The sequence below is a fragment of the Saccopteryx bilineata genome, chromosome 2, assembly GCF_036850765.1.
Source record: "Saccopteryx bilineata isolate mSacBil1 chromosome 2, mSacBil1_pri_phased_curated, whole genome shotgun sequence".
Classification (NCBI taxonomy): domain Eukaryota; kingdom Metazoa; phylum Chordata; class Mammalia; order Chiroptera; family Emballonuridae; genus Saccopteryx; species Saccopteryx bilineata.
The window spans coordinates 13393559-13415152 of NC_089491.1; the positions used below are offsets into that span (position 1 = coordinate 13393559).

At 45.3% G+C, this 21594-nt stretch overlaps 1 protein-coding gene across 5 annotated transcripts in view; it reads right to left on the minus strand.

Annotated features, from left to right (window-relative positions):
- MRRF (mitochondrial ribosome recycling factor) overlaps nt 1–21594 on the minus strand; it is a 51544-nt gene that overhangs the window by 14117 nt on the left and 15833 nt on the right. For all 5 annotated transcript variants that reach the window (XM_066256302.1, XM_066256306.1, XM_066256305.1 and 2 more), the window contains exon 5: nt 18058–18149. In XM_066256302.1, coding sequence (XP_066112399.1) covers nt 18058–18149 — 92 coding nt within the window. The remainder of the gene's footprint in view (nt 1–18057; nt 18150–21594) is intronic.

The following is a 21594-nucleotide window of genomic DNA, read 5'->3' on the forward strand; positions in this document are numbered from 1 at the left end:
ATATATAAATCAGGGCTCAAAAAGTCTTAAAAGGCAATAAAAACAGAATCATAATATATGCAATTTGGCCTTCATAAAGTATATTTTGTATTTATATTTTGTAAATGTGACATTACTACACTATTAACACCAGACAGTTTCCACACATAATAGTATCCAGTTTTTGACACCGGCAAAAACATTTCAGCAATCTCAGGAAATGGGGAGGGGAGTGCAGTGAGGAGGGGAAGGGGGGAGGGGGAAAAAGGGGGAGGGGGAGGGGTGCCAGGCACTGGAAGGGCTCTCTGGGGCGTTGAGCTAAAAGGCGTCTGATCCGCAGGCTCAGAAGCAGTGAGGGTGAAGGACAGGCAGTGGCTGTGGAGCCAGACAGTCCTGTCTCATCCCCGTATCCATCATTCAGAAGCTGACCGGCTTGGGCAAGCTACCTGCCTCTCTCTCAGCCTCAGTTTCCTCATCTCTAAGGTGAAGATATTAAAAACACCTTAATATCTTAGGTGACTGGGCAAGCGGTCACAACATGCATAAAGTACCAATAAAGACAGCAGCCTATAGCAGGCTTGAGTAAATGATAGTGTTTATGAACGTTTTAATCCAACACACATAATTACTTTCTCATGAAACGAGGGCACATCTGTTTCAGAAAAGAAACATCCTATGTATATTACGGAAATATTTTAATGCCTTCCCAAACCAGTGATTAATACATCCGACCATCTCCGTCTCGCATCCGTGGGTTCTGGGAGGCCACGCCAGTTGTATTCCAGGCTTCTGGACTCAGCCAGTTGGTTCTGAGCACCCGCTCCGCGCCTGGAGTGCATTCGTGCACCAAGCACCAGCGAAGCCCCCATGTCCTGTGCCAGCCCAGGGCCAGGTGGAGGAGCTGTGGAGAGGAGACTCAGACCCAGGGTGGAGACTGTCAACCACCACTTAGAAAGAGGGTGACCACTGCTAGGAAGGAGGGACAGACCTTCTGTGGAGGGAGCACGCAGAAAGTAAAGCTCCCGCCTGACCAGGTGGTGGTGCAGTGGATAGAGCGTCGAACTGGGATGCAGAAGGACCCAGGTTCGAGACCCCAGGATAGCCAGCTTGAGCATGGGCTCATCTGGCTTGAGCAAAAAAGCTCACTGGCATGGACCCAAGGTCACTGGCTCGAGCGGGGTGTTACTCAGTCTGCTGAAGGCCCGCGGTCATGGCACATATGAGAAAACAATCAATGAACAACTACGGTGTCGCAACGAAAAACTGATGATTGATGCTTCTCATCTCTCTCCGTTCCTGTCTGTCTGTCCCTATCTATCCCTCTGTCTGACTCTCTCTCTGTCCCTGTAAAAAAAATTTTTTTAATAATAAAAAAAAAAAAAGTAAAGCTCCCACTGCCTTGAGATTTGGAAACTGCCTGGGAGAGGCACTTCCAGGTAGAAGCAAAGTGAGGACTATCCTAGCAGGTGGGCATGAGACCTAAAAGGGTGCTCAGGGTCGCCTTTGTTCTGTAGGCCCAGGGTTTTCAAATTCTCCTTGAGCCACAAAACCCTGGTTTCAAAGAAGACCAAGGCAGATAAAACAGATAGAAAGAGAGCTGCTGCAGTTACTGAGGCGAGGGTCCTGGGGCCGGGCAGCGTAGGGGGCTAGGCTCCGCCCTGACTGCCCTGCACTTCCAGACGCCCCCCACTGGCTGGGTGACCTGCAGCAAGCGATTTAAACTCTGCGTTTTGATCGTCTCATCTGGAAATAGAAATTGAAAACAAACAAAAAACCAGCACCTTTGCCTTTCAGAGTTACTGTGAGATTAGATGAGATAATACATGGAAAGTATATAGTACGAAGCTTCATAGAAAATAAACAATCAGAAAATGTAAACTGCCTTTGTTACAATTGTTCACATTTTGTCAACCAGCAAGGCATCTTCAAATAATGAAAAGTTTATTCATAGAGGTTTTTACCAACAGAGAAATGGTAGGGCAAACAATCTATGCTTCAGTAAGATAACTCTTTGAGATCTGTCTAGTTATTTAACATCTCATACACATTTTAAAATATAATTGCTCCCAGCATATAGCCATGAAATTCTTTTTTTTTTTTTCCAGCATCCATCCATTCATTCATTCATGCTATAGCTACTTACCGGGTACCTCTTCTGTGCCAACCACTGTGTCAGATACTAGGGATCTAGCAACAAACACACCTGAGTTTACAGTCTGGCAAGGCAGGCAATCACTAAACAAACACATGCACAATCCATCAATACGTTACAGTCATGATAAGCACGATAGAGACATATAGAGTTCCATGACAATCACTGGCAGGGGAAGGGAGTCTGACTAGTATCTCCTGGTGGGACTCCAGGAACTAAGTGGAGATGGTTAAGCTGAGTGATATTTAAGATGGGGAGTAAAGAGCGGCAGGGTGAGGGGAAGGTCACTCCCACCTGACGGAATGGCCTCTGGAAAGCAGGGACACTCTTCCACGAGCGGAGTCTCCTGAGAGACTGAGAAAAGGCAGTGTGGCTGCGGACTGTGACACGCAGCGAGGAGAAGGACTGCCCCAAGTGAGGCGGCTGGTGAGGCTGGCACAGGCCAGACTCCATACACGGGCCCTTCAGTGTCATCCCGAGTCTCAGCAGACCCATCAGCGGATAAAAGATACACAATGTGGTACACACAGTCAGGGGGGCAGTATTCAGCCTTGAAAAGGAAGCTCTGATTCATGCTTCAACACCGTACAATGCACTTAGTAGGGACCCAGGGGATCAGGGAGCTGAGGAGTCCTTTAATGAATATAGCTTCAGTTTTGCGAGATGAAAGAGTTCTGGAGACCAGTTGCACAACAATGTGAATGTACTTAATTCCACTTAATGGTACATTCAAAAATGACTAAAATGGCAAAAATTGTATGTATCTTACCACAATTTGAAAAAGGGGTGAGGGGGAAGAGTCTTGGTAGACTGTTCCTAAGAACAACACAGAATACCATAGCTGTTTGGGTGAGACAGAGGAAACATGGTCGCATTTGTACTTTGTATAGACAGCAATATACAAACCAGACCCAAGCACGAGGCAGAAGTCTGCCCAGGAGCCCCCGGGTGGGCGGGCGGGGGGGGGGGGGGGACTCGGGACCCGCCCCATAGGAGCTTCTTGGCTGGTGACGAAGACAGCAGCCTTTTCCGCTAGGGTCAGAGAGCCTCCTAGCATAAGGCAGGGGTTCTTCTGGCTGAGCGGGCAAGGTCACACTTTGTTTGCACAAACTCCACCAGGCAGGTCTTCCAGTAACATCCTGGATGGGGGCCTTCCTGCAAAATTCCTTGAGCATGTTCCCACAAACAATAAGCAGAGGGCATGCCCTGCTGGTGACACACAGCAGAGAATCCCACTGACTGTAAAGCTACTTCCTATTGTTTCAGCGAGGACAGGGCACGCGTACAAAGCCACTCACCAGGTGTGTATCAGAGGAAGCTATGCTCAGTGCAGGTAATTACAGTAAAAACCTGTTATAATTTGTCAGTGCTTGACAACAGAAGGATCTTTGGTCATTTAGAGGAGACTTTAAAGCCAGGAAGACCTAAGTTGGAGTCCTAGCTCTGCCAACTTGTTAGCTTCAGAACTGTAAGCATGCTCTCAATGTCTCCCGACTCAGTCTCCTCATATACAAAATGGGAGTAAGAATGTCACTAGGAGAGCAGAGGCAAGGATTACATGAAATGACGGTGACAAGGGCTTCACACCCGGCCAGTGTGTATGCACGACAGAGGCTCAGTTCAGGGTGGCTGTGTTCTCAGCTGTAATACGGTCTCCAGGACTTGGGGACAGCAGGATGTGAGTGGTGAGGGACAGAATGGTCCACGGGATTTAGCCACTGTTGAGTGGGTGGTGAGCAGAGAGGGAAAGAGTGGGAACAGAGAGCGGCGAGCGGCGGGGGAGTGGGGGGCTCCAGCTCTGCCCAGCAGCCGTGGGGTGCAGGCCGGGGGAGAAGGATGCCGCCCCTCCAGGGCCGGCCCGTCGGACTCTGACAGCTCCACGAAGAGAAACCGCACGTGCTCACTGGGCTTCAGGGAGCCTCCCCGCTAGGAGCATCAGCCCGCAGGCAGCAGCAGACTCATGCCTGGCTTTGTTTGCTGGTGGGCGCTGCCCAGTGTCTTGGGGCCGCTGGCCTGAGGAAATGTTTTTGTTTGTGTAGCCCAGCCAGACTTCCTGTGCTTCTAGGTACACAATTTCCCCCTCCTCTCGCCTCACACCCCACCCCCCTCCACCTCACAGGCTGCCTACGTACCCTGATGTCTCAGAAAGACAGCAAGTGTCCTTTTAGTCCAAAGGAAGCCATACGTGTACTGTGAAAGGAATTCTGCCACCAGCAGAAACTTCAGTTCTCTCTGGGGACACACTGATTTCAAAGGACTGTCCTGTGACTGGGGCCTGTGAGCCCAGACATATCCTGAAACACAGAGAGGAGGTTCAGCTCCCAACTCTCAGCTGAGACCTTGATTAAGTCACACCTTCTCCTTCCTCGTCACCCCAGAAATCTAGGAATAAGTGGAGGCGGCTCTTGGCTCAGCTCCAAAGTACAGGCAAAGAGCAGGGGGACAGGGACCACAGCAGACTAGATGTCCCGCCCAGAGGCAGATTAAGGTCGGTTGAGGCCCCGGGCGCAGAAGAAAATATTAGATCCCTTACATTAGAAAAAAGTGTAAATTTGGGGGTTTGCAGGGCCCTTCAGAAGTCGGGGCCCAGGGCGCACGCCCGGTGTGCCCACCGTTAGGTCAGCCTCTGGTCCTGCCCTAGCTCTGCCACCTACAAAGCGTGTGGTGACTGTGGACGATGAACTTTTCCTCTCTGAACCTCAAAGAGGGGCTTCTACTGAAGCATTTAGGAGAACGGTCCCTGAGCCAGACTGCTGGGGCCCGGGTTCCCCAGCTCTATCATTTCTTAGCTGTATGGCCCTGGGCAAGTAATGTTACCTCTTTGCCTTAGTTTTCCCATCTGTCCAGTGGATATAATACTATTAACTTATGCGATTGTTATAAAAATTAAGAGTTACTAAATGTGCTAGCACGTGGTGATGTGCTCAGTAAACATCATCTCTCTTTATTTCCTCCAATTGTCAAGTGGGGATGGCAGGGGATAAGTGTTACCTTTCTCCCACACAGTTAGTGTGGGGACCAAATGAGGGATGTGATGGTAAAGAACTTCACATCTGTAGGTAGCACTTTAAAACTGTTTATCATATTAATAATAAAAATACTAGTGATGTGTCCTGTTGAAAGAAAGGACAGCATAGTGGCTACAAGCCCAGGCTCTGAGAAAGACTGCCTGTTCTTCCACTTACTAACCGTGTGACATCAGGCACACAGAACTCCATTTCCCTGTGACTCAGTTTCTTCATCTGTAATAGGGATAATAACATACCTTCCTCCAAAAACTATTGTGAATATATTAGTTAATATGCAAATAGCACCTGCAACAGCAGTGGGCATGTAGTGTAGGGAGTGCTCACGGTCTTTGATCCCGTCAACACTACTTGAAGTATTGCATACTTAGGACCTGTTCCAGGGGCCAGGGATACAACTTATATATATGAACACCAGCTTTTATTTATATATATATATATATATATATATATATATATATATATATGAACAAAAGTTACAAAGCTCTCGCTAGTCACATTCTAGTGAAGGACACAGAGAGTAAACAAGTAAATATATAAAATGACACATAAGTGCCATAAAGACAAGAAAGCAAAACAGGGAGATGAGGAGGGACCTTATTGTCACAGTAAAGGCCCACGTAGACCTGCCTAGATATCTGACCCGAGGTCACCTGCTCCCCTTCAGTAATGGCATGTGCAGGGCTCTTCCCATGGGCCAGCTCTGAGCTGGTGCGCTCTGTCTGCACACATTAATTCAGTGAATGTTCACAACACTCCCAGGCCATCAGTGGTATTATTACCTGGGCTTTACAACTGGAAAACCGCGGCTCAGACGGAGGGAGTAACTGCCCAAGGCCATACAGGTTGCTGGTAGACCTGGGATTTGAGCCCAGGGCAGCCTGACTCCTGAATTCAGACTCCTCTTGTTGTTGCCAGACTACTCTAAGCAGCTATTCTTACCAGTGGTGGTAACAAGAATATGGTCTGACATTAAGTTCTGCTTAGATATATAGCTCGTTACTACTCCTCCAGCTGCCCTACGAGTCCAAGTGCAGTGGGGAGAAAGAGAATCTGCAGAAAACTACAAGGGACTAGGGACCTGACCCATAGCTGTCAATTGCCAGGTTCTGCAAAGAGATGCAGGACACAACGGGTGGAGAGCAGAGGAGGAGCCCGTCCCTGTGGGTGTCGCTTTGTGTAGGTGTTGGTGGCAACTTTCCCCTCAGCCTCTGCTTCACTCTTGACTCCTGATTGCCCCTTCTTGTGTGTTTAACCCAGAACATCAGTGCTGGGAAGGAGTCCCCATTCCACAGACTTGGGACCTGAAATAGTAAGACGTGCTTCCAGAAAGCCACAGGCCAGGTAGAAAGCAACACTGAGGAGAAGGCAGGCGTCCCAAACTGCAAGGAGGCACGCCCAAGCCTGGCCGGCCCTGGGACACAGCTCGCGAAAAGCCCTGTGTGCCGAGCAGGCGCGGGAATGAATGGGCTGGAAGGGCAGCTGCATTTGCTCAAATGCAGTTTGTGGCTGCCCAGCCCAAATTAAATCATTAGGCATTCTTCTCTGATTTCTTTTTTCCTTTCAAGAAGGCCAAAGGTCTGTATGTGTGTGGGTGTCACAAGAAAAGGGAATATTTCCTGGAATGTGCACATTATACACAAGACCCCTGGCGCAAGATCCACGGGGTGATGCAGCAGCGAGACAGGGAGGCCGCAGAGCTGGGAGGAGGCAGGGTCCAGGTCAGCATCCCAAGGAGCAATGTGATCATGTGCCAAGAACAGGGGCTTCAGAAACAGACAGATTTGATATGAAGAATGACTCTTCCCATTACTAATCTGTGACCTTGAGCAAATTGCTTACACTGATCCCCAGTTTCCTCATCTGTATTGTACCCATCTCAAAGGGAATGTCTCTGCAGCCACAAAAACAATGAGATCACCACGAAGAGATGTGCACAAGATACCTTTATGCAAAAAGAAGCAGGATGTTATACTGCAGATATTTAACCCCATTTATGTAAATTATGATTGGATATGCATTTTTTTTAATATGGAAGGATATATACTACACTTATCAACAGTTACTTCTGGGAAGAATACTTGGAGAAGAGTAAACAGTTTTATTTTTCTATAGGATTTGAATTTTTGCAGTAAGTGTGTATTCTTTTTACGATGAAAGATGAAAATTATATATCTGCTAAGATTCTAGTAACCAGAACTCTTACAAGTCAACAAAAGGACAAACAACCCATTTTAAAAAATGAGTGAAGGACTTGGATATTTTTGAAAGATCTACACGTGGGCATTGCCATTTGGCAAACAAATGCAGGAAAACATGCTCAATATCGTCAGTCAATACGGAAATGTAAATCAGAACTATAGGGAGATACCACATCATACCCACTAAGATGGTAGTAATAATAATAGTAATAATAAGTGTTGGCAAGGAGATGGAGAAATTGGAAGCCTTATGGAAGAAATGTGAAATGTGCAGACCCTGTGGAAAAGTCTGGCAGATCCTCAAAAAGTTAACAGAGTAATCGTACAATCAGCGACCCTGCTCATGTGTATAGGCTCAAGAGAACTGAAAACATGTTTACACAAAAACTCCTGCAATAATGTTCATATCAGCATTATTCACAATAGACAGAAAGTGGCAACAACCCCAATGCCCCTCAATTTATGAAGGAATAAACAAAATGTGGCCTAGCCACACTGTCAATTATTTGGGAATAAAAAGGAATAAAGTACTGATACATGCTGCAGTGTGTGACACTTAAAGACATTAAGGGAAGTGAAAAGCCAGTCACAAAAGGCTGCATACTGTGTGACCCCCTGTGTGCGAAGTGTTCAGAACAGGGAGTCTGCAGAGCCGGAAAGCAGATCAGCAGTTGCCTATAGCAACGGGGAGCAGGGTGGCCCTAAAGTGAAAAGGGACTGCTGGTGGGCCCAGGGTTTCTTTGTGGGATGATAAAAAATGGCCCCAAATGCTATACTTTCAACAGATGAATTATATCTTAATAAAGCTGTTAAAACTTCTCACAAGCCCCTCTGGTCCTCCTCACTGCGTGGGACCCCTCTCCTCGAAGGCAAGCTTACTGCCGGCCAGCTGCCGGGGCTCCCTGCTCCCGGGACACTCAGCAGTCACCACGCAGGAAAGGTCACCGGGCGCTCAGGAACAGCAACTAACTTGCTAAAGACAATTAAAAACATAATATTGTCTCTCATTTATTAAATATCTTTCTCTTATTCAAGGGTGTCTTATTCAACGGCTCTCCCTGTCTACTCCTGCTCCGTCCTCCCCTTTATCCTTCACAGGAGTTTCTCCCGGTAACTGTTGACAAAAGTAAATGTTGCTGTTATCCCGTTTTAGAGATGAGAAAACTGAGACTCAGTGTTGAAAGAACCAGCCTCAGGTTACATCACTCTCTGAGGGGTAAAGGGTGTTCTAGTTTTTCTGACTGGGACCTCAGCCCCTCTGGCCCCACTCCCGGCTCTCCCTGGCTCTCCCTGGCATTAAGGCAGCGGCCCTTGTGTTCAACTCAGCCTGGGACCACCCGATCCTGCTGACCTGCCTTGCTCTGCCGGGAAAAACCTCGTCAACAGCCATGAGAAACTGTATGTGTCTATGTATATGGTGGGAAAAACACTTAAGAAAGAATTTGGTTTAGGAGAACTGTAGCTCGGCTCTTAACCATTACCTGTGCAACTCCCTGGTCCGATCCTGAGTGGAATTCTCCACCCTGCTGTCACCTAGGAACAAGGTCTGAGAGAAGGAGTCTAGTCCAGGCATAAGGTCTATCATCCAAGACAATCCCTGAAGGAAGAGTGGGAGATGATGACGATGCCAATAGCCAACTATTGGGGGGCCTTGGGAGCAGGTCAGGGGGCCGAGTGCGTCTAGAAGAGGCAAGGTCCCTCGGCCTCACCAGACAGAGCAAATCCCCTTCCCCAGGCAGGACCAGTCATCAGACTTTCTTATTTGGAAGATACCTTCCAGGAGGTCTTGTTCACCATCATTCATATTCAAAGAACAAACCAAGTACTCATTAACAATCAAACTACAGTGTTCCTGAGCAACTTAAAATTCCAAGATAATTACAACATAATAACTCAACTCCTCCCACCCCTAAAATTGAGGAAAACACGGGGGAAAATGAACATGGGAGGGAGTTGGTGAGGAAGAGAGGGAAAGACAGTGTTAAAGGCTAAAAAAGATGAATCAGTAAACAGAAATAAAATATCATTGTTTTACTCCCAAATAATCAGATAAAGAATGTTTCTAAGAACTCCTTAACCAGGAGAATTAGATAACAACAAATACTATACAATAAAGGAATTAGTATTTATTAAGTACCTATGACACACCAGGCTTCATAGCAGGCACCTCACATATAATATCTCATGACTTCTCAAAGCCATAAAAATTATTCCCATTTTACAGATGAGGCTGAGGCTTCAAAAAATTAAGCAACTTGCTTCACATCACTGCAGTGAGCACAGCCCCTGGGCTGCTGCCAGCCAATGACCACAACCTCTAATGGGTAGTCTTTGCCAGGAACGCCCATCAGCCTGGCTGACCCTCAGAGGAGCACCGCAGCATGAGTCTCCTTCTCCCCAGCCTTCTTCCTCTCCTTTCTTCACTGGTGGCAGACCTGCACCTTGTCTCTCTCACGGGGTTTTCCTCCCATGAGTCTCCTGCACATCCAAGTCAGAGGACCCAAGCTGCCGAGCCCAGAGCGTGACAGAAGAGGGATCTGAACCTAGGTCTGTCTAACCCAGGCATGGCCAACAGTTTTTGCCCCCGGGCCAGATTAGAAAGAAAACTTTTTTCATGGGCCGGACGAAATATTAAAATTAAAAAATGTTAAATACAAAAATGATTCGTTTAAGTAAACAAAATTTTATTATGTAATTTGTTTATAAATAAATGTAAGTAATTTGGTACAACAAATTAACAAAAAGATTAATGTGATGTGTTGAGGCGCTTTGCATCGCCTATTATTTTTTTAATATCTGGCTCTATATTTGTAGTAGCTACTCTTAACACAGCCTTCAAATGTAAGTCATTCAATCTTGATCTTGTACTTTTATTTAGATTCATTAAAGAAAAAGTTTGTTCACAAATATAAGTTGAGCTGAAGATTACTGAAGATATCATAGTTTACGTATAACGATTTAAAAGTACCACTTATTTCATTTCCACAGTGCGTCGTGCGGAGAATATTATAAATTTAATCGTGGGCCGCATAAACTCATTACGTGGGCCGGATCTGGCCCGCAGGCCGTATGTTGGCCATGTCAGGTCTAACCCCAAAGCCCTTGCGCTTTTCTTTCCACCGAGAGGTTAGTTGGTAAAGAAACCAGGCTGCTAAGTCCAATGATCAAGTCTCAGACCTTCTCTTCTTGACCCATCAGTGTAGCTGATGATCCCTCCTCTTTGGTACACTTTCCTCGATCCCAGGACCTCATGCCCTCCTAGTTCCCAGCCACTTATGCTCAGTCTCCTTTACTGGTTCATCCTCCTCCTTCTGACCCATAAACCTTGAAGGAGTATCCAGGTCTGCTGGGTTTGCGGACTGCAAATCTTGGAACTTGTCAGCCTCTATGAGCCAGTTCCTTATAATAAATCTCTATTTTACATTCAGTTGCCTGTTTCTCTGAAGAACCCTGACTAATGACAAAGACCCGACATGACCTTGGCCTCCTTATTTCATTCTGGCTTCATCTCCTGTTTCTCTCCCCTCCATTGCTCTACCACAGCCACATGAGCACTCTTGCTGTTCCCTGACTATCCCAGGCAGACTCCCACCTCAGGGCCTTTGCACTTGCTGCTTCCTCTGCCCTAATGCGGGACTAAGGCATAGTTCTCTCTCACACATCCCCAGTTCTCTGCTCAAATATTGCCTTCTCCCTAAAGCCTTCTATGAACACACTACTTAGAATTATACCACCCCCACTACCTCCATGCAAGACGTCCTAGATTTCTTTTCACTGACTTTTTATCCACAAAGAGAAAAATATGACCATCTAACACACACAGTGTAAGTGTCTGTTATTGTCCGTCTCCCAGTAGAAGTTCTATAAGGGCAGAGCTTCCTATGGCTTGTTCACTGCATATCTGTCTATAACTATGCCTTACACATAGTATGTGCTCAAAAATATCTGTTGAATAAACTAATTAACATCCTAGAAGTTTCAAATTTCAGCATAAAAATTTTATATTCTCATAAAAGCAGTTAAGGCTCACACCACTATGGTCTCAGCCCATCTGTTCACAGATGCATAAATTTCTTATACAACTAAAAAAAAAAAGGATTGAAGTTATTGCCTAGGGCCAGAAGGGGATTGAGGACTGATTCGTAATGGGGTACAGGGGTACTTTTGGGGTGATTGTTCTATATCTTGATTGAGGTAGTGGTTACAGGGACACATATTTTTCAAAAATCATCATCATATACACTTGAAATGGGTTCATTTTTCTATGTAAGTTATACATCAATAAAGTTGATTAAAAACAAACCAACACATTATATTCCAGACTGCCTGTCACACCAAAAAATGGTACACAAACAAATTCATTGTAGGCTATCCTGATTTCAGCTTTGGAAATTCTGTTCCACATGGTTTGAACTGATATTTAATTACATTTTAAAATTTTGCTCAACTTACTAGCTACATGAACTTGAGCAAGTTATTTAACCTCCCCTGGGCACACTTAGCGGACGTATAGGATAATGGAATCAAGTGAGGTGAATAATATCACTTAGGGCCTAAAATATAGTTCACTCAGTAAATGGTCACTTTCTTTAACATTATTACGGCCACGTATAAGCTTGGAGAGCCATTCGCATATCAATGGGCTTTCCTAAGAGAGTGATGTCAAATTGGGCCTGATGACCACTGGTAGGGTCACTGAGTGTGTCGCAGATGGTAGGCTGGCCCTAAAATGTCCCCGTCTCTAAGAAGCATGGCAACCTGCAGCACACTGTCGCAAATAAGCCCCGAGCCCAGCAGCAGCAGCGGCTACACCAAGGCCCCATGGCCGTCTCCTTCTTCCCCAATTGCAGTCCCCTCTCCACCACTTCTCATTCCCAGCAGAACAGGAACCGCCTCAGAAAACCATTGTAACACTGTTAGTAAAAGAGCAAAAATCTAAAACAACCGAGATACTCAACAACTGAGAACTAGGTGATGCTACCTATGAAACGCAAACACTATGCATCCTTTAAAGAGTGGGAAGAACTCCCATCAGAGAAAGCAATGATACATTGTTAAGTAAACAAAAAAAAGTACAGAACAGTATGTATAATATAATCCCATATCATTACAAGAAAAACAGGAGATACAGACATGTGTTTAAATTTGCATAGAAGAAGATCTAGAAAATCAAGGTGCTAAAAGGAGTTCCCTATGGAGAATAGAAGGGGGGTATTTTCATTTTGCATTTATTTTCCTTAAAATAAAACCAATGCAGACATAGAAAATAATGAAAGAAGAGGACAATCAAGGAAGGTGGCCATCTTGGTAGAGAATGAGTCAATCACATGACTTATTTTTTCGGTGAGTTCAGGATTCCTTACACGTTTATTTAAAATCAGACATGAACTCAGTCTTTTCAAACCAAAGCAGCTGCGCATCCTACTTTGCACAGCTTTCTCACTGATATTTGGTAACACAATAAGGGAGTGTGTGTTTGCTTATTTAGGGGCATAATGAAGATGTAAATAGAGTGGAGGCAAAAATCTGTCCTGGTCAAAGGATACTCCTGCTCAAAATTTTCCAGGGTCCTTGATTTAAGAGACAAGAGCAGGAAAGAAAAAAGCAGTACAAAGACCAGAGTTCGAATCCCGATGTGCCAGTCAGTAGCTAAGGACACTGGGCAGTAACTTCTGTGAGCGTCAGCTCTCTGGCCAATCAGATGGGCGTAAGGAGAGTCCCTTGACCCTACAGCAGTGCTGTGAGACGCTGGAGAAAAACTGGGGAGCGTCCGCACAGCACCATCAGGCACTACAACTCCCACGGGGGCGGTCGATAAATAGCACCCCAAATTCAACTACATAAGATTTCAGTCTACGGTCAAAGAATCCATCCAGGTGACTGACTTCTCTGAATGAAAGAACTCTGGCCAGGGAGGAAAGTAAGGCCTGCACATTGCCAGTGGGCACAGACATGACCCAGAGCTTCTGAGGCTCCACGGTGGGTATTTCATTGAGGAGGGCCAGGGAAAGAGGCACACAGCCTCTGCAGCTGGGTCCCCAGGCCGTGAACGGAGGACTTGGTGGTAAGGCCTCTGCCGGCCCCAAGCCCGACCTCTTGACTTAGGGTTTATCTCCCCCTACTTCCCCCAAGGATCAGAGGCAGACGGTAGTAGGAGTCACATACTCAGCAGACTAATTTTAAATGAGAAGCGAAGGAGCGTGATGAGGGTGAAGCACCATCTGAGATCTGTGGAGACTGAAAATACAGCTTAGCTCCGGGCATCCAGAATTAAGGCAAAAAAACAAACTCGCAGACTATCATTAGGCAGAGGGCGAATCATGATCAATCAGGAAAGGCAAGTTTTCCTAGATCTAAACTCAACATGATATAATCAGAAACGGACCCTAGGAGGCCGTGCTCCCATCCCCTCCCACCCCCCAAACTCGAAACATAAGCCCTGGTGTGAGTTTCCTCCCACAGCCTAGCAGCTTTCCAGCTGTGTGAGCTGCAGCCAACGCCTCACCTCTCTGAATCTCAGTGTCCTCATCCTTAACAGGAAATGATGGTCCTACATACTTATAGTATCTGAAAGGGAGTGATGGAACATTTGCTAGCATTAAGTGGGTGCTTGCTAGACATCAGAAACATCTCACTGAATCTCCCAATAACTATATAAGGCAAGTCCTATAAATATTTTACAGACGAGCTCTCCAAGACTCACAGAGGTGGAGACAGTTGCCATTGTCACACAGCTATAAAGCAGATGAGCCATAACTCATTTCATGCTTCTGTGTTACCAAGGCACAAGTTTAACTGTACCTGTCCCCTTCCCCTGTACATGTCAAGCACAGTTCCTGGCACACAGTAGGTACTCAACATATTAGTTCCCTGCCTACTCCTTCCTTTTATCCTAAAGTGTATATTATATACATATATATATGTGTGTATATATGTGTGTCTACATATATATATGTATAATTCAAAGAGTACTAAAAGAATATTAGTATCTTATATTTATATAGCTTCTTTCCTCCAAAGAGATCATACTACTTAACCTGTTTTCTCTGCTAAGCCTACCAAACCTCTGCCTATCATTATTACTTTACTTATTTTACAAATAAGGAACCAGAAAGCAGCAAGCTGCGAGGGTGACATGCTCAGAATCAAATGGAAGTCACTGCCAAAACCAAATATAAACCTTGGTCCTTTTTTCATCTAAATCAACCTTTATCCTCTCACATGACACAGCCTCCATAATAAAGAACAGATCATTCATTTTTTATCTGGAAAACTACCAAACGTACAATTCAGTAAGGGGCCTCATGACCTTACCACCTTGTCAAAGGGAAGAAAGTGTATAAAAAATGAGGTTTGCAGGAGCAGACGGTTTTGGTCCGTCAACTTTCTCTTGGATTACGCCCATTAGCTAACATAAAATAATGTAAAATATAATGTAACAGAGCCCCATGTCTTTGGAGATTCAAGTTAAGCTCACTGATCTTTCAAACGCATATACGCCGCACCAAGGGCGACTGTTAAGTCCTGTGGGGCTACACATTATGTGAACTGGATCTTTGAAAGAAAAATATGATACACAATCAGGCCATTCTAGGAGGAAGTGAAGCCAGCAATGAGCAGTTAGCAGTGTAAATTCACAGCCTCACAGAATTCTGGAGCTCCACGAGGGACCTGGCAGACACGGAGAGGAGCCCCTTCAGCTGGTAGATGAGCAAACCGAGGCTCAGCGAGGTGAAGGGGCTCTTCCAGGGTCTCACCGACAGGGGAGCAAGAACTAATAAACCTGCTGACCACTATCTATGCCACTTGCAGATTTTGCTTCTAATGTACATGAGAACATTAGCACTTTCCAGAATTACACATCTACATGTGATCATGGGCAAGTCCCTTATTCTCTGAATTCAGATTCTTTCATCTATAAACTGTGGGTCTAACAAGTTTCACAAGGAAGCCATGGGCAATGTAAACAAAGGGTCTGGTATAGCCAATGCGTTTCAAGAAGGCAAGCACCAGGTCTGTACATCTCCAGCATCTGGCCCCAAGCCTGGCACATGGGACATCTGCAGAAAATTTGCTGAGCAAATCAGTGAGCTAACCAAGCAAACAAGCACTGGACTTGAACACAGGTCTACCTGATACTTAAACACTAGCCTATATCACTTCAAATGCATATGATTTCAAAGGAGAGTGTTAATTCTAACTTACAGAAAAACAAGAACATAATGGAATCGGAGGGCCATTTTATGGTCATAGAGCAGGAAAACAATTCAGTGGGGAAAGTTCCCAGACTCTAAATTTTGAGATTAATTCTTCCTGCAGCTTGAGGCTTTGAAATCAACTACACCTGGGTTTAGGTCCCACCCACAGGATTAGCTGTGTGCACTCAGAGAGGTTACTTTATCTTTCTGAGCTTGACTTTCCATATCCAGAGGAAAACGTGCCTCAAGGGACTGCGTGACAAATGAGGCCGTGTGTGTAAAGGCTACAGGCTGATGGGTGGCACAGAGGGACTCTGGCGTGGAGTTACCCTGGTTTTCCCTTCCAGCTATCTGAACGCTTCATTCACTCCTTTCTCTTAGGTCTGCACTCAATGCCACTTCCTTCCTGAACCCCCCCCCCCCCACAGAGACCCCCAGCGCCCTCTGCGCTCCTGCATGTTCCTCTCCATTCTAGTCATTGTTCGACATTACACTATGTAGTTCTTTGTTGTTGTGTTTACTGTGCCTGCTCGGCCCCAGGACGGGGGCTTTTTGTTGTTTGTTTTCTTTGCTGCTACGTCTGGACAGCCAGGAAAGTACCTGGCATGTGGTTAGTGCTTAAGAAATATTTGCTGAATGGTGGGATGAATTAATTTAACACCTACTTGGACCCTGCTATTTGTGAGGCACTGTGTAGGTACAGGGACTTAAAGATAATTAAGAAATGAGATAACAGAAGGAGAAACTAATGCTGCCTGCTAGGGAATCCGAGCAGGCAAAGCCCCACAGCCCACCTGGACTCCTGCAGTGGCCAACCGACTACTCTCCTTGTGTCCACTCTGTCCCCCCTACATTCCACATGTTAATCAGCAGCCAGAGAGACCCCGAGAAGTCAACATCAGATCGGGTCACTCCTCTGCTGAAATCCTTCCAATGTTTTCCCATTACAGTTAGAATAACGCCCAAAGTCCTTCCCAGGGCCTGACCATCAGCCTCTACTCACTAGTCCAATCCCCTCTCCTCACCCTCTCTCCTTCCTTCCCTGATTTCCGGACACACTGGCTTTCTCTTCTTAAACAAGTCAAGGTCTTATCATTTCCTTTTTAATTTTAAAATAAACATACGGTAGCTCCCTCCTTATCTGCAAGGGATATATTCCAAAACCTCCAGTGGATGCCTGAAACTGCAGATAATACCAAGCCCTGTACATACTATGTTTTTTCCTATACTTATAAACTGATAAATACAGAGTTCAATTTATAAATCAGGCACAGTACAGGATTAACAAGTAATAATACAATAGAATGATTATAATATACTGTAATAGAAGTCTCTCTCAAATGTCTAATCACACCGCACTCACCCTTCTTCACAGTCTCACAGAGGTGACACATGCTTGCCACAGGTCTTGGCAACCTCAGCATCCAATTTTTTTCTTTCCTTATTGAGTTGAGAACTTCCACCTTTTCAGTTAAAGAAGCACTTTACAGCTTCTCTTTGGCATATCCAAATTACCAGCATCACTACTCCTGCCCTTTGGGACCATTATTAAGTAAAATAAAGGTGTTTGCACACACTGTGATACCACAACAGTCAACCTGGTCACCCTGACAGCTAAGTGACTAATGGGCAAGCAGCATAAACAGCACGGCCACGCTGGACAGACGGATGACTCGAGTCCCAGGTGGGATGAGGCAGGACAGCCTGAGATTTCATCACGCTGCTCAGAATGACACACAATTTAAAACTTATGAATTGGTCATTTCTGGAATTTTCTATTTAACATTTTTGGACCACAGATGACTGTAGATAAAAACTGCTGAAAGCCAAACCATGGGGGGGGGGGAGGTAATACTATACTACTATACATTTTTATTCATTTAAAACTATATATATTTACATAGCGAACAATATTCTGTTCTTATGCCTAAAATTCTTCTACAAGCAAGGATCAATGAAAAAATAACTTCCGGGAACATGGATTCAAAATTACAAGTATCCAGGTCTTTTCTGAGTTGGAGCCTTTATCCTGGAGTTAGTTCCCTCTGCTAGGAAAGTTCTTCCCTGAGGCTGACCCCTCTTCCCGGGTCAGTTCTCAGCAATGGCGCTTCCTTAACGAGCCCTCCCAGGCACAGGGCATCCCTGCCACCATCACCCTTGGCCAGGCATTCTCCACTGGGTCTCACAGCCTTTTCTTTCCACATAGCATGTCATGACCTGGAATGACTTTATTTATGTGTCCCACCTTCCCCACCAGAATGTAAACGACATGAGGACAGGGACTCTATCAGGCTGGCTGCTGCATGTCCAGCCCCTAGTACATAGTAGGACTCAATAAAGATTTCTGAATCGGTAAACTGGACCTCAAAAGATACTGGAGTTTGCCAGGATGAGAAGTACAGGTAAAGCATGCTATCGGCCGAACAGGATCATGGGTGTGGGCTTCCCTCCAAGGACAACGGCCCCACTGCATCAAACATGTCAATTGCAGCCAAACTTACTTGGGAATGGGTACCCGAATTAGCGTCCCTTCCATTTCTGGGTTCAGATTCATTCCACTTTCTCTTATAGCCTTGATAGCTGCAGCTGTACACTGAAAACCAGATCAAAAGGTAAACAGAATTAGTAAATAATTATTACCAGATGCAAGCCCTCTGTCGATAACTGGCAACCCATCTTGGCAGAACATGGAAACATTTAGTTCTGTTACCAGTAAGATCAGGAAGTTACATTGGTGTAGAGTGCTTTGATCAAGCAGAATAGCAAACTATGTCCACTCCTGGTACCAGTGTACTGCGGGAGGAAAAAAAGCAAAGAGAAGGAAAAAATAAAAAGAAAACAGCTCTGCTTCTTTGAAAAGATTTCAATGGTTTGAGGCAAGACAGATCAAAACCACAATAAATCCTCAAGGGAGGGGGCTGGTCTGTGCAAAGATTGGTGTAAAGACAGATGAAAGATTTTATACATTAAAAATTCCAGTTGACATTTTACACTCAAACTATACCAGTGCCGATTTGGAATGAGTAAATAAATTTAACTCATTCATATCTGCACACATGGCGACCTCGCTTGTGCTCTGGAATGAGCAATGGCTCTCTGCTGGCATGTGCTCCTGGAAAGGTAGAATGGTATACTGGCTAGAGCATGGGCTTTGGAGTCAGAAAGATCTCAGTTCAAATCCCAGCTCTGCTTCCCATGTGACCCTGGGCCACAAGCCTGACCTCTCTGAGCCTCCATTTGTAATCTGAGACCACGTGGTACCTACGCCTCAGAGAGGACTGGCCGAGGTAGCGTGAGCATGCATCTTGCTCTGTATTGGCCCACAGGAACACCCAGGGCAGTTATTATATATGTTTAGTATATGAAGGTAAGAATGCACAACACAGCCTGACCAGGCAGTGGCACAGTGGATAGAGCGTTGGACTGGGATGTGGAGGACCCAGGTTCGAGACCCCAAAGTTGCTAGCTTGAGCACGGGATCATCTGGTTTGAGCAAAAGCTCACCAGCTTGGTCCCAAGGTTGCTGGCTCGAGCAAGGGGTTACTCGGTCTGTTGAAGGCCCACGGTCAAGGCATATATGAGAAAGCAATCAATGAACAACTAAGGTCTCGCAACGCTCAACGAAAAACTAATGATTGATGCTTCTCATCTCTCCGTTCCTGTCTGTCTATCCCTGTCTATCCCTCTCTCTGTCTCTGGAGAAAAAAAAAAAAAATGCACAACACCCCCAGACAAGCCTGAGTTGATGTCATCACTTTGCTGATGCAATGCTGTCCTGCCCGTCGTTCTCCTGGGTCTTCTGACAGTCTTGCTCTCTAGTGTGTCAGGCGGCGCACTGGTATATTGATTTCCCAAAGTGCCTCACCTCAAGCAATATTATAACCACACTTGGTATGCAATCCGAAAGGACAAAAGATAGCAATGTGGAAGAGAGATAACTTTCATTGGCATGACAATGTGGAATTTGTGAAAATTAATCCTCTGACATTTTCCAAAGAATTTTAGGTTTGACCAGAGCCAATCCACATCACTGGGAGTCACAGGGCCAATTCCCAGCCTTGAGCTCCTCCCTGGACTTCTGGTTCAAAAGAATAGGGTTTGTGGCATACCTATTTTACATTTCCCGGAGTTGCTCTGGTTTTTGAGGGAGTGCCCAAAATGCTTATCTATTTCATTTTTAAATAGCCCTAATTCTACAGGGACTTGACGGGTAACCATAAGGTCAAAAGATAGACTAGAACTTCCAAATGCAGATGAATCATTTCCTTGGGAGGCTGTACAGAGAATCTAACAGTGTGGCCACAGCCTGGAAACAGTAAGTTGTCAAAATGGTACCTTTGACCACAGACTGTTGGGAGCTGGAAGGGACCCGTGCCACAACCAAGTGTAACCCCTTCCTTATAGACACAGGGGCCTACCAGACAAGGTCACATCCCTCATCACAAATGGTCTTCCCGGAGAGCCGAGCGCCGTGGAGTGAGGACCTCACCCACTCTACTTCTGCCTACTGGTGGAGTTAAGAGGAGACACTAGCTCCTCAGCTTAGTCCAGTCATGTCACTTGGTCTATATATTTTTTCCAGAACCCCTAGCTCAATGTATATAGTAATTGTAGCACAGGGAATTTGATATTTTTTTAAATAGCTAAAAATAATTTGAAATTAGGTCTGGTGTATTAAGGGTATGGCCAAGGTAAATAGCTAGATAAAGAAATGAAATATTCTTCTGCGAGACAACTGCCATTTTCCTAAATAAAACGAAACATACATTTTCTAAAGCTAACAATAATGGGAGAATCCCCACGTTGAAGAGGTGGCCTGATCTCAGGTCGCCCTGTCCTCCTTTTCTGATGCTTCTCACTGAATGACTGCTCGCCCACTGTGGTAACCTCCTGCCTCCACCCCTTCCCTTTCACTGGGGGACCCAACTGTTCCCACAACCTTCCCTGGTGGGAACAGGAGCAGCTACTGCTGCTGTCACGCTGACCAGTCACTATGTCTCAATATTGACACCCTCCCAATACAAGGCTCAGTGCCAGGCTCATCATGTTCAGTGCTCAGTACAAGCTTGCTGAGTGAGTACATTAGTAAACTGACTCAGATCTATTAGAAAAACTCATCTCCTTACTTTCATTTCTTCTATAAAAACCCCCTAAAACAGTGGGCCCCAACCCCCGGGCCGTGGACTGGTACCAGTCTGTGGGCCATTTCGGTCCACAGAGAAAGAATAAATAACTTACATTATTTTTGTTTTATTTATATTTAGGTCTGAACAATGATTTATTTTTAAAAAATGACCAGATTCCCTCTGTTACATCCATCTAAGACTCACTCTTGACGCTTGTCTCGGTCACGTGACACATTTATCCGTCCCACCCAAAAGGCCGGTCTGTGAAAATATTTTCTGACATTAAACTGGTCCATGGCCCAAAAAAGGTTGGGGACCACTGCCCTAAAACCTTATTTTGTACTTTACTTGTTCTGTGTCCTTTCATATGCAGGAAAATGAAAATCAGGAGAGGTTTCATTTTGCAAAGAAACCTACTAGAAGAGGTAATCCTAAAATATTCTAAATATGTGTATTCTAGTTTGACGTGCAGGATGCAGAAACTTGCGGAATTACAGTCATTTTCCCAACATGACTTCAGAACTACTTGTGGTTCAGATAAAAAGGCATATATTTCTGTTGCATTTCAATCTTTTATCTTAGCCTTTGTCCCCGCACTGAAGGGATGCTCACCAGTACCGCAGGGCAAACAGGCTGTCTTCAGACCGTAACTGGTTGTGGCTGCCTGGAGTACAGTGCTGAGAAAGATCACAGACCCCATCTGAGGTCAGGCAGGAAAAAATGCTGTCATCAATTAGCAACGTCTGCTATTGCCATTCTTAAATTAATCTATGCAAAGGACAAACGATGACAAAACTTTTGTAGACAGGTAAACACGTCCTTGACCCTTTGGGTTCAAGTCAGCTTTGTTAGTATCATTTCAGTTACTGGCCTTCCATTTTCTTTATATCCCAAAGAGTCCCTAGAATGTAA